This window comes from Erythrolamprus reginae, chromosome 3, assembly GCF_031021105.1.
Source record: "Erythrolamprus reginae isolate rEryReg1 chromosome 3, rEryReg1.hap1, whole genome shotgun sequence".
In the NCBI taxonomy this organism is placed as follows: domain Eukaryota; kingdom Metazoa; phylum Chordata; class Lepidosauria; order Squamata; family Dipsadidae; genus Erythrolamprus; species Erythrolamprus reginae.
The window spans coordinates 51331387-51347691 of NC_091952.1; the positions used below are offsets into that span (position 1 = coordinate 51331387).

At 38.1% G+C, this 16305-nt stretch overlaps 1 protein-coding gene across 2 annotated transcripts in view; it reads left to right on the top strand.

Moving 5' to 3' along the window:
• The window catches only part of ITPR3 (inositol 1,4,5-trisphosphate receptor type 3), a 170273-nt gene that overhangs the window by 108751 nt on the left and 45217 nt on the right, over positions 1-16305 (top strand). For both annotated transcript variants that reach the window (XM_070745257.1, XM_070745258.1), the window contains exons 28-34: positions 3277-3402; positions 3644-3766; positions 6705-6905; positions 9181-9432; positions 10535-10660; positions 13374-13499; positions 15706-15826. In XM_070745257.1, coding sequence (XP_070601358.1) covers positions 3277-3402; positions 3644-3766; positions 6705-6905; positions 9181-9432; positions 10535-10660; positions 13374-13499; positions 15706-15826 — 1075 coding nt within the window. The remainder of the gene's footprint in view (positions 1-3276; positions 3403-3643; positions 3767-6704; positions 6906-9180; positions 9433-10534; positions 10661-13373; positions 13500-15705; positions 15827-16305) is intronic.

The window sequence follows — 16305 nt, forward strand, 5'->3', positions numbered from 1 at the left end:
GCACATGGGGATGAAGAGGATTTGTTAACAAAGGCAAATGCAGCACAAGACAGAACAGGAGAGCTTTGTAATACAATATTATATAGTGCAGGATACATATGTGTTTCCTGTGCCTTTGGCTGGGAGACTAAAATCTTTATTTTTGAATGTAGTTATAAGTTGTATAAGCTTATTATTCACATGATATCCCAGAGCATTGTGCAAAACAAAAAATGACAAAATAACAACAAAACACTATTACTGTTCAGCCAGCGATGTACATAAAGAAACACTGAACTTTCTGCACAGGACTATGAAGATACATTGAATTTATACTGAAAATAAAATAAAACAAAATCAGGATTAATCTAGTCCAAGTGGAATATATGAAGCTGAGGTATCAGAGGTGACAGTTATCTGTGAGACAAGATTGTCCTTTATAAATTCTCAGGCTTCTCCTATTCTGAGTCCTTGGAGAAGAACTTCAGCATCCATGAAAGGAATTCCTACTCTAACTTATTTCATTTACAGCTGTTGGAGTTTGAACATTGAGAAGCACAATTAGTTTGCATGTAAATTAACAGAATGTGAGGTGCTCCGTGGAATTCAGAACTTGATTAAATAGGCATTCCCAAACAGACAGCTCCAAGCACTCCCAGTCAAAACACATTATGCAGCTATATTATCTATTCCACCAAATTCTTCCTTAATTGATTTTTGGATTGGGTGAAAGAAAAAAGATGGAAGCAGTGGTGAGAAAAACACAGATAAATTACAAATGAAAAACATCATTTGGAGTGCTGTAAAATTCTGTGAACTGAAGCAGAACAATTGTGTGATAAAAATCTCATTTTGAAGCATTTTGTATTGCAAAGCTGCTGAAGCTACTTTCTCACCTTAGCCCTCCTACATGCATTTGGAAGACAAAAATAAATTACCCAACAGGATTGTCATGTACTGTTCCATCACCAATCTTCAAGATGGGTATAGTAGAAATAAATAATGGGGTAGTTTGTTCTCAGCTCCAGGCTTTGTTGCAAAAGTGTCTAAATACTGCTGACCAGCACTTAAAGGATTGCTACAAATTGTCCAGAGCTTGACCTGCCAAACCAGGACTACATGGTACCATGAATCATAACCTACTAGGCCAAGCCACTGACTCTCCAATCTGTTTTTGCTTCAGAAGGGCACATTTTAAGAGTTATTTTAATGTTTTACCCAAAATATTAAGAATCATGTCTGAAAGAATATAAATTCTTTGCTGTTCTCCTTGGGAATACCTGTTGTGCCTGATTCTAGTTATATTAAAATCTTGGATTTGTCCATTGATGATTCTTGACTTTTCTCTCTTCCATCCCAAAAGACATCTATCAGTGCGTTTCATTATGAACCACCCCAAAATAAATGAATAACCAATTAGATGGTTCTTTTGGTACCTTTAAAAAACTCTGTCCCATCCCCCTGGGTTCTCCTGTTTCTCTTTCACTCCCTTCTATTCTACCTCTGTCAACAGTATTTCATGCTGCAGAGATATTGACTCAGGTTTGACTCAGGCTTCCATCCTTCCGAGGTGGGTAAAATGAGGACCTGGATTGTGGGGGCAATAGCCTAGCTCTGTTAAAAAAGTGCTATTGCTAACATGTTGTAAGCCACCCTGAGTCTAAGGAGAAGGGCAGCATAAAAATTGAATAAATAAATAAATAAATAAATAAATAAATAAATAAATAAATAAATAAATAAATAAATAAATAAATAAATATTGTAGAATTATTTTAGGACTCCATTCCTGGGTTATTTTTCTTCCAATTAATTTGTTTTGCATTGTGAATATTTTTGCATTGTTTCACACCTGCTGATACTTAATACTATCCTTGGCTGCATAAGCCCAAACAGAAGAACAATAAAAAAAGGATTAGATGGAAGAATAAAAGTGCCATTCCAACTCTACTAATGTTTCATCCTATCATGTTTTTTAAGGGTACAAAAGAAATTGTCTCAAAGGAAGGGTTTTTATAATTTCACAGTCTTATTTCAAAACCATCTTGAACCCTAGTTTGCCTGTGTAACTTCAATACAGTAGTCCCTCACCTATCGCTGGTGTTACGTTCCAGACCTGGCCGCGATAGGTGAAATCCGCGATGGGGAATTTATCGACTGATAGTACTTATTTAAGTATTTATATTGTAATTGTTTGGTAAGTTTTCATTGTTTTAAGTGTTTATAAACCCTTCCCACACAGTATTTATTTTAGATACAGTATTTAAATACAGTATTTACAATTTTAGATATTTTTTTTTTTAAAAAAACTTGCCGATCGAGTTCGGCGGGCTGTTTAAATCTGCCGATCGGCTTCCTCAGAAACCCACGATGAAGTGAAGCCGCAGTAGGTGAAGCGCGGTATAGCGAGGGACTACTGTATAAGGATGTTACATATATGTATAGTGTGTGTATATGTGTGTGTGTGTGTCTGTGTGTGTGTGTATGTTTGTGTATATGTACACATGCACACATACCTATACATAATATCCTTACACTTGTATTTCTCTAAGGATTGAAGAGACTCACAGGTATTATAAAACATATCCGTCCAAAGGTTCTTAATAGTTGAAAGGTAATTAAGAAGCAGTTTCCAAAAGTGGTTTGTATCCATATAAATAGGTTATGGGAGTGAGTTTATTTATTATTAGAGTTGAAAGGGACCTTACAGGTCATCAAGTTCAACCCCCTGCCTGAGCAGGAAATCCTACATCACCCCAGCCAAATGGCAGTCCAATCTCCTCTTGAAAGTGTCCAAAGTTGGGGAGTCCACAACCTCCGCTGGCAGGCCGTTCCACTGGTTGATCGCTTTCACTGTCAGGAAATTCTTTCTTATCTCCAGGTTGAATCTCTCCTTGGTCAGTTTCCAACCGTTGTTCCTCGTCCGGCCCTCTGGTGCCCTGGAAAACAGTGTGTCCCCCTCCTCTCTGTGGCAACCCCTTAAGTACCTGTATACAGCTATCATGTCCCCCCTAGCCCTTCTTTTTACTAGACTATCCATGCCCAGTTCCAGCAACCTTTCCTCATATGACCTGGTCTCTAGCCCCCTTATCATTTTAGTTGCTCTTTTCGGCACCCTCTCTAGAGTCTCTATATCTTTTGTTTGAAATCTCTTGACTCAATGTCTGTGTGTCAATCTCTGCTGCAATACTATCCTACTATCCAATAGGCATCCATCAGGGATTTTCCCTCCTCACCAGAAATGTGGAGTATATTTCTCTTATTCCTTCTTTCATTAGATGTCTTCTTTATTTTGTTCAGATTCTGGAGCGACTAAATAAAATGTGTGGTGTTGGTGAGCAGATGCGAAAAAAGCAGCAGCGTTTGCTGAAAAATATGGATGCCCACAAAGTGATGCTGGATCTATTGCAAATCCCTTATGAGAAGGTAGGAAGAAGCGGGTGGAAGATGGACACTTGGCTGGAATAGCAGAAGGTGGGGGCTCTTAGGTTCTTATTGGATAATAAATTTATTTTAAAGGCATTATTTGGGGAATTGTCTAGCCTAATCTTCCTTAAAAACAGTAATTATATATCTAATTCTTTCCTTATTTCTAATTTCTTGAAAGCTTCCAAAGAAGGAATTTGTGCAGTTTGTGCTGACTTTCTTTTGTTTTGAACATATGCAGGGAGATAACAAGATGTTGGAGATTTTAAAATTAACCCACCAATTCCTACAGAAATTTTGTGCGGGCAACCAAGAAAACCAGACCCTTCTGCATAAGCACCTCAACTTGTTCCTTACTACTGGGGTAAGAAAGGAGGGACAAATAAAAGAAGGTGGAAATGTGCAAAAAACACAACAACAATGTGTTGGAGAAATAAAATTCTGTTAGTTCTCCAAGTTCTGCTCAGATTAATTTGTATAGTCTTGATAATAAATATAATAGCTTCATTGCTTCAAATGATTTATAAGATCGAGTAGGGCTGGGCTTGCAGTTTAGTCATAATGAATCATGTGATTCACATAGCAGGTTGAGAAGGGGAACAGACTTTGCTTCCCATCTGCTGCTTAGGGGTCTAATCATAATTCCTACATCCATGTCTTTTTCAGAGTCGCTCTAGCTACTGCAGCTGTCACTACAGCCCACTAACTTACAAGAAAGCAGTTGGCTGCACTCCTAAAACTTTTGCTTTCCAAACTGTAAAACTCTCACCATTGCACACTGAATAACACTGTGTTGGAGAATTTTTGCCTTGGTGGCAAACAAAGTTTAAAATTTAAATTAGTTGCTCTCTGCAGATGCTGCCCATAAGGACCTTTATTACAATAGCATTTTTTTTTTCAGAATGGCAAATAGGACATTAAAATGCTCTAAAAATACTGATGTTGCTATTATAACTTCAAGTGGTAGCAAAAACATTACAAAGGTTTGCAGTGAATGAAGATGATGCAAGTGGACCCATAGGTCCAACTCAGATGGCACAGTATTCTATATTACCCTAAAGCCAAATTAATATGGACCTATCTTTTTTTTTAAAAAACCAAGCCATTGTGAAGAATATCGTTATTTATGAAATATGAATTGCATCCCCCCCCCTTAAATATTTGGATTCCTCCTTGGGTGAATTCTTTGACCGTCTCTGTTGAAAACAGATAGCATAATGTCTTGCCATTTTGAGGTGGGAAATATATAAAAATACAATACAAGCCTTTAAATAGGTATATCGATTTAATAAACTGCCGGACCAATGTGGTCCATATAGGAAACATGACCAGATGTATTTATTCTATTTAGTGTAAAATTACATTGGGAGACAATATTCCTTGCGCCTCGGCATATGGTCATGCTGACCACATGATCACGGAAGTGTCTTTGGACAGTGCTGGCTCTCTTGGCTAAGAAACACCAGACCCTAGAGATGAAAACAGCTGTGGAAATCTTTATCTTTACCTTTTACATTAGGATAATCTTGCAAGCTTTTCTCCCTTCTCACTTTTACAACCCAAGAAACTAGGGGGGGGTCTCTTTGGAGATGTTTGTCATTCTGACATTCCCTTTGCGGCTAAGTGGCTTCTTGTGTGGCTATTTCTCTGGCTGTAGCTGTCTCCCCTATTTCTGAGGTCATTCTGCCACACAAACAAAGAAAATTCCTCTCAGTAGAATGATGCGGACCCTTCCTAGTCTAAGATAAGGCGGGTGCTTTACCTCCTACCTTCTATTCTGTTCTGTTCTGTTCTACTCTGCTATTCCTATTCCTATTCACTCCCCTCCATTCCACTCCACTCCACTCATTTCATTTTTATATTTCATTTCATTTTATTTACTTTTATTATTTATGTTTTTGAAACTGCACCTGACTTTGGTTATCAGAAGGGATTGGAAATTGGGCTTTTCCAGATGAATTAAAAAAAAGATAGAAACATAGAAGACTGACGGCAGAAAAAGACCTCGTGGTCCATCTAGTCTGCCCTTATACTATTTCCTGTATTTTATCTTACAATGGATATATGTTTATCCCAGGCATGGTTAAATTCAGTTACTGTGGATTTTCCAACCATGTCTGCTGGAAGTTTGTTCTAAGGATCTACTACTCTTTCAGTAAAATAATATTTTCTCACATTGCTTTTGATCTTTCCCCCAACTAACTTCAGATTGTGTCAGTGTTGCCTCTAATTTTTTGGGGGGGTGGGCGGAAAAGTATAGTGTCTGAGCGGCAGTCCCTTCGGGACTGGGCGGCACAGAAATAATAATAAAATTTCCCTCTTGGCTTCTGGGCAGGTTTGGAAAACTCTGAGTTGATGATGATTTTTAAGTGAGCGATTGCTCACTGCTCAGCTTAGAGGGAACTATGGATTGTGTCCCCTTGTTCTTGTGTTCACTTTCCTATTAAAAACATTTCCCTCCTGAATCTTATTTCACCCTTTAATGTATTTAAATATTTCAATCATGTCCCCCCTTTCCCTTCTGTCCTCCAGACTATACAGATTGAGTTCATTAAGTCTTTCCTGATACGTTTTATGCTTAAGACTTTCCACCATTCTTGTAGCCCGTCTTGGGACCCGTTCAATTTTGTCAATATCTTTTTGTAGGAGAGGTCTCCAGAACTGAACACAGTATTCCAAATGTGGTCTCACCAGCGCTCTATATAAGGGGATCACAATCTCCCTCTTCCTGCTTGTTATATCTCTAGCTATGCAGCCAAGCATCCTACTTGTTTTTCCTACTGCCCGACCACACTGCTCACCCATTTTGAGACTGTCAGAAATCACTACCCCTAAATCCTTCTCTTCTGAAGTTTTTGCTAACACAGAACTGCCAATGCAATACTCAGATTTTCCCCAAGTGCATTATTTTACATTTGGAAACATTAAACTGCAGTTTCCATTGCTTTGACCATTCATCTAGTAAAGCTAAATCATTGATGATTAAGATTAATGTTAGTGCATAATTTCTTTTGATCCAAAGGCTCCAATCAGCTTTTAAATAATGTACTGAGAGGGATGGATGAATTTAAGACAAAAATATTAATTATTTGAATTGAATGTCATTAAAAATTAACTTTATTTAATTTTCCTCATATTATTACTTCCCATGTACGATTAGTATTACTTCCCATTGATTACTACTATAGTTTATTAGCAAATTCTGGAGTGTCTATAAAAGCTCTTCAAAATATTTTACTGAATGTATGTAATCTACACATTACACATTGAACATATGAGTGATGATTTTTTTTTCTTGTCAGCTTATGGAGGCAGAGACAATGCAACACATCTTTCTGAACAATTATCAGCTGTGCTCTGAGATCAGCGAAGGGGTGCTACAACATTTCATCCATTGTCTGGCTACGCATGGGCGCCATGTTCAGTATCTTGACTTTCTTCACACTATCATCAAGGCCGAGGGCAAGTACATTAAGAAATGCCAGGACATGATCATGACTGAGGTGAGATTCCAGATTTCTGGGAAAGAAGGTAGAAAAGAAGAACAGGATAAAATACAGCGAAGCAGTCTAGGAAATGTTTACACATAAATAAGGGGTAGCCATTATAGATTAGCTGGGAGAAACCAGGTAATGTTAAATATAATCTGGTAAGAGACCTTGAGAAATTGCAGAGTGAGGTTCTGATTTGGACTATCCCCATTCCTGCATCAAGAATTTCATAAACCTCTTGCTCAGCCTTCCCAAAACAAGAAATACAAAGTATTTGGGGTTCTTTTTAAACTTTTTTAAATATTTAAAATTATTTGGATTTGTTACGATTTGTTTATGCCTTGTTGTGAGCCGCCCCGAGTCCGCGGAATGGGGCGGCATACAAATCTAAAAAATAAATAAATAAATAAATAAATAATAAATAATTTAAGATAGTACAGTATCTTAAGAGACTATATATTTTTACAGATAGTGAAAAATGAGCCTTGGAAAAATAACATGTACAAGGCCAACTGTCTGATCTTATAATTAGGTGTGAAGTTTTCCTCCAAATATTCCTGAATCCCATTGGAATGGTGGCATACAAATATAAATAAATAAGTAAGGAAGTAAGGAAGTAAGTCGAGCTTTAATAATGAAGGGTGGAACCCTGGTAAATCTAAGGTTACAGTCTTCCAAACTGGGAGTGGATTTGTTAAATGGCTATTAATATATAAAATCTATAGAGACACGTTAAGCAATTTAGCAGCTTGACCGTATAGTATTTATTTAATGTAACCATTTCTTTTTCAATTTTGTAATGCATATACTTACTCTATACATTTATTCCCTTATATAAAATGGTTGCCAAATTACATAACCAAGCAAAGTTGAATGTATGGGGATGCGATTACTCAGTGCAACAGATGCCACATCCAGATGTTATACTCATTTCCCATCCCTTCTATTTTTGCTTGCTTTTTCGCAACCATCTTTTTCATATATTTTTACTAGAAGGCTCAGTTGATCTGAGCTTGAATAGTCAATGGTCAGGGATGATGAGGATTGTGGTGAAAAAGATATAGAACCAGGTTAATCTCTGTTAAGCAGTATAGTAATGTATAAGAGCCATTCTAATTCAAAGTTTTTCAGACTTGGCAGCTTTAACATCTGTAGATTTCAATTCCCAGAGTTTTACAGCATTTTAAAGTCACCAATTTGGAAAAGACTTAGGTTCTCCTTAGTATGGTTTACTCTTCCCCCTACCAGGGAAATACAAATTTGTATTAGGATTTTTAAAATCTGTAAATTGGAAGAGTAGCTGTTGCATAACAATTCTTGTCATATTTTGTCTAATGCCAGGACATAGAGTTTTATTTATCTGACAGTATTTGTATATTTCCTCCATAACAATCAAATTTAGGAGAAAAAAAATATTCTAGAAGGATACTGCATCTGGAGCCAAACAAGCAAGGTTCACATGTTGCTATGGATTTAGGAACTTCAGACCATAATGTCTTAAAAAATAAGGGACAAGAGGAAAAAAAGATTCAATATAGGAAGGTACTTCCTGTTAGTAGATTTGCTCTGTATGTATTATGAGCAAACTCTGCTCTGATATTGTAGAAAAAGTGGTAGGACCTAGCTGACTTGGACTGATCCTGAAAAAGTTAAACATGGTTAAACCTAGCTAGTATTTGAATGGAGGATCATATTTAGGGGTATAGATTAAATTGAAAAAAAATGAAAGAATGGTCTAAAAAGATGCAATGGTGAATTCTTTTGTAAAAAAATGTTTTTAAATTTTTATTATTTTCAAAGACAAAACATGACATACATACATAAAAATACAAAACAAAACACATAACAAAAAAGGAGCTCCAATTGCTCCACTCAAAATACTAGTCTCCATAATAAGAAAAAACTTTTGTTAGTTAGATCATTTCAAAGGAAAGAAAACACCTACTTCATATCTCTATATACATTTCAAGCTAATAAATTTACATAGTCTTGGATTCATTGAGAATTTCTTCTATTCAACCAAATATAGACCCTATCCCAGATTTTATAATATTCAGTCTCTTCTTGATTTTCCAACCGCCTCGTCATCATGACCAGCTCTGCACATTCAATAATTTTCCTATGGTGAATTCTTACCAAGACAGTAACATAGATGTAATCACCAGGGATTGAGCTCAACCCAGTGAGCAGGTTATGGCACATGAGAAGTTGACTGGAGAGAGCCACAAAGTAGATACTTTAGCAGAGTTTTGTTCTTTTGCTTAGATGCCTTGTCTTTTTACTGCAGATTACCAATGCTGGAGATGATGTTGTAGTGTTCTATAATGATAAGACATCCCTCGCCAACATGCTACAGATGATGACAGCAGCCCAGGATGGGATAGAGGAGAACAGTCCTCTCATGTACCATATCTCTCTGGTGGACTTGCTGGCTGCCTGTGCTGAAGGCAAAAATGTATATACAGAAATCAAATGCACGTCTCTGCTTCCTTTGGAGGATGTAGTGCGAGTAGTCACTCACGAAGACTGCATTACCGAGGTAAGGGAAGGATGCACAGTAGATGTCATCTATGGCTGACACATACCTTTGTAGTTATTACATGATTCTGGGTTTCTATCCTCACATGATGAGGCCCGGCTCTTTATGAAGAAAATGTGTTTTCTAGATATATGTCATCTCTATACTTGTGCAAAACAGATAAGTTTGCCAAAGAAGGAAACAGTGACCTGTAAAGGCTGGCCAGGTTTAGAAAAGTCCTGTTCAATTACCACTGGGTGACTTTATAGCCAGTAATTATAAGAATGAAAGACTAATAGTAAGATCTCTCAATAAACTCACATAATTCTATCTCTTTGAAGAATTTAAGGATGTTGTAGGATTAGGCCTGCAATTAAGTTGTCCAGTATCTTCCTTACCAGAGAGGCCACCAGAGGTATATGAATCATGAAGATTATGGTATTATTTTTCAGCCTTTTCTTCAGTATGGGGCTCTTTACAAGAATAAAATGGAATTTACTTCCTTGATACCCTGTCATCTTTCAGACAAAAGCAGGACATCAGATTGGTGATCATTTTACGAACTGCTGCTTGGCTAAGTCCCTGGTTTGATTTTTACAGATGAAGATAATTTTCTCAAGAGCATAAATGGTGCTAATAAAGATTGCCCCCAAAGATTGAATGCGTAGGAGCTTTAGTTCTATTCTTGCAACATTCATTCATTCATTTGTTTGTTTGTTTGTTTGTTTAATTATTCAATTAATTTATTTAATTTATTTAATTTATTTAATTTATTTAATTTATTTAATTTATTTAATTTATTTAATTTATTTAATTTATTTATTAATTCAATTTTTATGCCACCCTTCTCCTTAGACTCAGGGCGGCTTACAACATGTTAGCAATAGTATTTTTTAACAGAGCTAGGCTATTGCCCCCACAATCCGGGTTCTCATTTTACCCACCTCTGAAGGATGGAAGGCTGAGTCAACCTTGAGCCGGTGATGAGATTTGAACATCTGACCTTCAGATCTACAGTCAGCTTCAGTGGCCTGCAGTATAGCACTCTACCTGCTATGCCACCCCTGCTCATTATAACATGCTCAGTCTTTTAATCCATGCCTCTTTTACTCTGGTCTTTCAGGTGAAAATTGCATATGTCAATTTTGTCAATCATTGCTATGTAGACACAGAGGTGGAGATGAAGGAAATCTATACCAGCAACCATATCTGGACACTGTTTGAGAACTTTACCCTTGACATGGCTAGGGTAAGTCTTGAAATTTCCTTTGAGAAAAATCCTTTGGCCCGAATATGTGAACAGGTAGCTATGCCTCCGCTTTGTCCAAATTGGTGCCATCAAAACATATGTGAAGGATATCCAACTGGAGAAACTTGAACTAGCTTAATAAATGAGTGAAAAGAGTTTCCTACATAGCAACTGATTAATCTCTGAAATTCAATGCTAAAGTGCTTGTTTGCCAATCAGTAAAAAATAGATTCAGTCTCTTTCATTAGTGAGTCCTTAGTGATTCCTTAAAGATGATTAATTGGGACTAATTATCATTATTTATAATCATAAACATTATGATTATGATTCATTATTAACCAACGATAACCAAAAGCAGAAAAAAGGAGGCAGCAGCTCCAGTATTGGGAATGTATACCAGTTGTAGGGAACAGTGTTGGACAAGGAACTTGTCTCATCTCTTGCTGTGAGTATCCCAGAAGTATGTAGTTGGCTACTCTTAAGTAAGTACTGGTAATTGTCTGATCCAAAGAGCTGTTTGTATATTTATTGAGTCTGTCATCTGCACCTCTATAACTGTCTGGTTCGGTTCTGCAACCCAAGAAGACAGACACAGACTTCAGAAGGTAATCAGAACTGCAGAAAAAACAATTGCTACTAACCTGACTTCCACTGAGGACCTGTATACTGCACGAATCAAAAAGAGGGCTGTGAAAATATTTACGGACCCTTCGCAACCTGGACATAAATTGTTTCAACTCTTACCCTCAAAACGACACTATAGATCATTGCACACCAAGACAACTAGACACAAGAACAGTTTCTTCCCGAATGCCATCACTTTGCTAAACTAATAATTCCCTCACCACTGTCAAACTATTCACTAAGGCTGCATTACTATTACTATTAATCTTCTCATCGTTCCTATCACTCATCTCCTCCCACTTATGACTGTAACCTGTTGCTTGTATCCTTACCATTTATAATAATATTGTTTCCTGATTGCTTATTTGTACCCTATGACAATGAATAAGTGTTGTACCTCATGATTCTTTACAAATGTATCTTCTTTTATGTACATTGAGAGCATATGCACCAATGACAAAGTCCCTGTGTGTCGAATCACACTTGGACAATAAAGAATTCTGTTCTGTTCTGTTCTCCTCTATTCTATACGAAATTGTCCCCTCCCCCAAAAGCCCTTATATTATAATTCATTGAACCCAAACTATTTTTGTTAAACTTTTCAATAGGGTACCCTGAGATGATGAAGTGAGCTGTAGCTCATGAAAGCTTAGCCCTTTAAAAAAAGTCCAAAAATGTGCTATCTGATTTCACCCTCACCGTAGACTAAGGACCATGGCTTTCCTTCTACAGAGAAACAAAGCAATGCTCTCTGGTTATTTTGTGTGGTTATACAAAGAAGTTGGCCATGAAAACTAGCTATTCTAATGCAGTAAACCTTTGAATATTACAATTTGAATCCTACCTGCATAGCTGCCATCCTCATGCCATGCTAGTGAAGTCCCTCTGGATATCTGGCTCTGCGTTGTTAGATAACTGAGTGCTGAGTTCAAGGACTTAGCTTTTCGTACGTTCATTGTGCCAGAGGTCAGAATGCCATTGCTTGAACAAGATACTGTTTTATTACATTGTCCTATTAGGATCACAGGTTATACACATTTGTTCCTGCTTGGCAGGAGGCAGAGCCCTGGGAACTCTCTGCCAAGGTTTGCCTTCAGAAGAGAAGATTGATGCCCTACAAAGTGTTCTGTCTGGGTCACTCCAGAAGCCAATACCAACCCAAAAAGAGAAGCCAGACACACTGGTAAAAGGCAAAGGCAGTTTATATAATCCAAGGAAAACACAGGTAACAGAAAATGTCCTTACAAACAGGAAAAACGCTGGAACTTCAAATATATACACGAAGGGAATAGTCCATGAAGCAATACCAGATTCTTGCTGCCAAGACGAAGCTGTAGATAGCAAACAGACGCCTCCCACGAGTCTTCCAGACTGGAGGCCACAAGCCAAGATCAGAGACGCTGAGAATCAAAACAGGTCACCACAACTCCAATTGATAACACTCCACATGGCTTCAAGGCCTTGCCTGCCTTTTAAACCCTGCTGATGAGGACCACACCCAAACCCAGCTGCTTCTAATTCAATGGTCATAATATCTCTTTAACTGTTCCTTTCGTTGCTCTGAACGTCTCTGTCTCATGTCAATGACAGCTTGTGCGTCATCACCTAATGACTCCAAGCTACTGGCTGGGGAGAGGGCCCCCCCCCCCCCGGGGCTCTCATGCTGTTCTCCTTCATCCCATTCCTGACTCTCCTCTCCCCCCTCTGACTGTTCAGCCCCCTCCTCTGCGCTGTCATCTTCCTCCGGGCATGGAGCCAGCAGAGACACAGCTGGTCCCTGAGCAGCCTCAGGCTGAATCACAACACAAAGCATCAATCTTCCCTTGCCTCCTGTACTTATTGCACTGTGGAACTGTTCTGCTGTCTGAATGAACTAATCTGTGGTTGAAGATTTGCAACCTTGCGAACTGCAAAAAGCTCATCTCCGCCAACAAACGCTTAGGATGCATGAATGGCAATTCACACCCACAGCCTTCCCCTGCAGCATGGGACAAATGGTAGGATAGAGCTGCTGTAAGGATTTTTTTAAAAGGATGATAATGAGGAGATGCTTAATGTTGTTCAAATTTTGTTTTACTCCCACCTTCAGGTATGCAAGAAACGTGAAAAGCGCTTGTCAGATTCTGCCTTGGAGAAATATGTGCTGACTGTGGTGCTAGACACAATCACTGCATTCTTCAGCTCTCCTTTCTCTGAGAACAGCACTTCCCTGCAGGTACAATTCAAACCTTACAGTGGTAGAATTCCCCCCCTCCCATTTCCTTTTGTAAAAAAGAATAATTGTTTGAAATATAATAGAATGTGTCCACTCCTGATAACTCTGAAATATGACAACTGTTGACAATCCTATATTGCTTCATGTTACTTTTTTGATGAAAAAGAACCAGAGAAGCAGAATATACAGACCATTGATTGATTGATTGGTTTGTTTGTTTGTTTGATTTTTATGCCCCCCTTCTCCTTAGACTCAGGGCGGCTTACAACATGTTAGCAATAGCACTTTTTAACAGAGCCAGCATATTGCCCCACAATCTGGGTCCTCATTTTACCCAATTTGGAAGGATGGAAGGCTGAGTCAACCTTGAGCCGGTGATGAGATCTGAACCGCTGACCTACAGATCTACAGTCAGCTTCAGTGGCCTGCAGTACAGCACTCTACCTGCTGCGCCATCCCAGCTCTGTGAACCTTTTTTTCTTTGGGTGCTGAAAGCGTTTATGCGTGTATTATCATGCAGGCACGTTTGCCCACACCCATAATTCAATGCCTGGGGACAGCAAAATTGGCCTCCGCCACCCTCCCCGGAGGCCCTCTGGAGGCCTGAAACAGCCCATTTCCCAAATTCTGATGGGCCCAGTAGGCCCGTTTTTACCCTCCCCAGACTCCAGAGGCAAAAATATCCTCCCCTTCCCCCAGAAACTCTCCAGAAGCAGAAAATGCCCTCCCAGCTGGCCAGCACACACATGTACATTGGAGCTGAGCTAAGGTAACGGCTTGCGTGCCGCGTGCCACCTGTGGGACCCATGCCATAGGTTCGCCATCACTGACTTTTTAAATCTTTTGATCTTAGTTTTAGAATGGTAATTTGTAATTGAGTTGATCCTGGTTTCAGTGTAAAGTGCTAATTTAACAGTTATTATTATTAGTATTATTTATTAGATTTGTATGCCGCCCCTCTCCGCAGACTCAGGGCGGCTCACAGTTGTCACTTTTAAGATGTTACTAGATGATAAAACAGGGTGAGTGAGAGAGGGTGAATCTATAACTGGGTACAGAGGTGAAATGCTCCTTGTTTGCTCATGCCTGTCGATCGTTGGAGAGCCAGTCATGAAGACAGCGTGAGGTTCCACCCACCCGCCCAGATACCACCATTTTCATTCTTTTACCCTCTGCCCACGCGCAAAGGATAAAAGAACCCAAAAGGTGGCATCTGGGTGGGTGGGCCAAGCCCCACACTGCCTTCGTGACCAGTTCTCTGACAACCAACAGGCATGAACAAATTGTGAGCATTTCACCCCTGACTGGATATCTCAGCTTACTTGTTTTTAAAGAATGATAGCTAATTAGATCAATATAAAAAGTGTTAATCTGCACATTCTATAATTTTTTAAAATACTTCTACATCTTTTGGTATTGTCTTTTCTTTCCATTTCTGCGCAAAACCTTTGAATAATCAAACTGAAACAGAATTTTATAAAATATGGGATAAAGTATATGATTGGTGGAATTTTAAAAATAGTATTAAAAATTAAATAAGTAAGAATGTATAACTATTTGAAGATTTATAAGATAGAGTGAAATAGTTTATAGTATGATAAAATTAGAAGTGTTATTTTTTCCTACATTTTTTATATTTTATCTTTTGAAATAAGTATATGATATTTTATAGATAAAGAAATTTAATTAATATGATTAACGTAAAAAATATAGAGTTAAATTTAATAAAAATGCAATGTACACGTGTGACATTTCTGTATTGATCTGACAACAGTTAGGGTTTTATATTTTTGTATTAGTTAGACTTCTACGACAAGCGGAGCAATGGTAGCTCCTTAAATGTTTAATGTTGTTTGTCTTTGTTTGTCTTTTTTGAAAAATAATAAAAAATATATATTTTTTAAAAAGTGTTAATCTTTTTCCTTGTGCCATTTTTCCTTTCCTGTGAAAGTCATTAGTGACTTCTTCACTAGAGAAGAATATCATAGACTGGGATAAATTAATTGCCACCATTTAACTGTCCCAGAGTGAGGCAAAGTATTAATTGCCTAAATATTATTTCAGACCTAAGTCATATCACAATTGCATTTTTTAAAAGAATGTAATGGGTCTTGTAGACTTATCTCTTTGCACCCTGAGTGGAGCTGCAATGGAAATAAAAGCGGGATTTCAGCAGAGGCCCTTAAATGTTTCCTCTCTCTTTCAGACACACCAGACAATTGTGGTGCAGCTCCTGCAATCTACTATGAGACTTTTGGAATGTCCTTGGCTGCAGCAACAGCAAAAGAGTTCGGTGGAAACTTGTATTCGCACATTGGCTATGGTTGGTAAGGAACAACACCTATTAATCGCTTTGAAATGAAAGCGTGCAGACTTCAGGCCTGCAGGATCTTTCTGAGATCCACCAGGAGAAGCTGCTTCAAAAGGCATACATTTGATTATGGAATACCTTTACATCAAGTCCCCACCTTCTTTTCATTTCAGCTATGTAAAATGGAGAGTGGGAGTTATTTTATGAGGGCCATTATAAAACACATTAACACACACTATAGCCATCAAAAGTTGCTTAAATGGTTGGCCTATAAATTTCAATACAGTGGTACCTCTACTTAAGAACTTAATTTGTTCCGTGACCAGGTTCTTAAGTAGAAAAGCTTGTAAGTAGAAGCAATTTTTCCCATAGGAATCAATGTAAAAGCAAATAATGCATGCAAACCCATTAGGAAAGAAATAAAAGCTCAGAATTTGGGTGGGAGGAGGAGGAGGAAGAAGAGGAGGAGGACAGTTGCTGTTGAAGGAAGAAGGT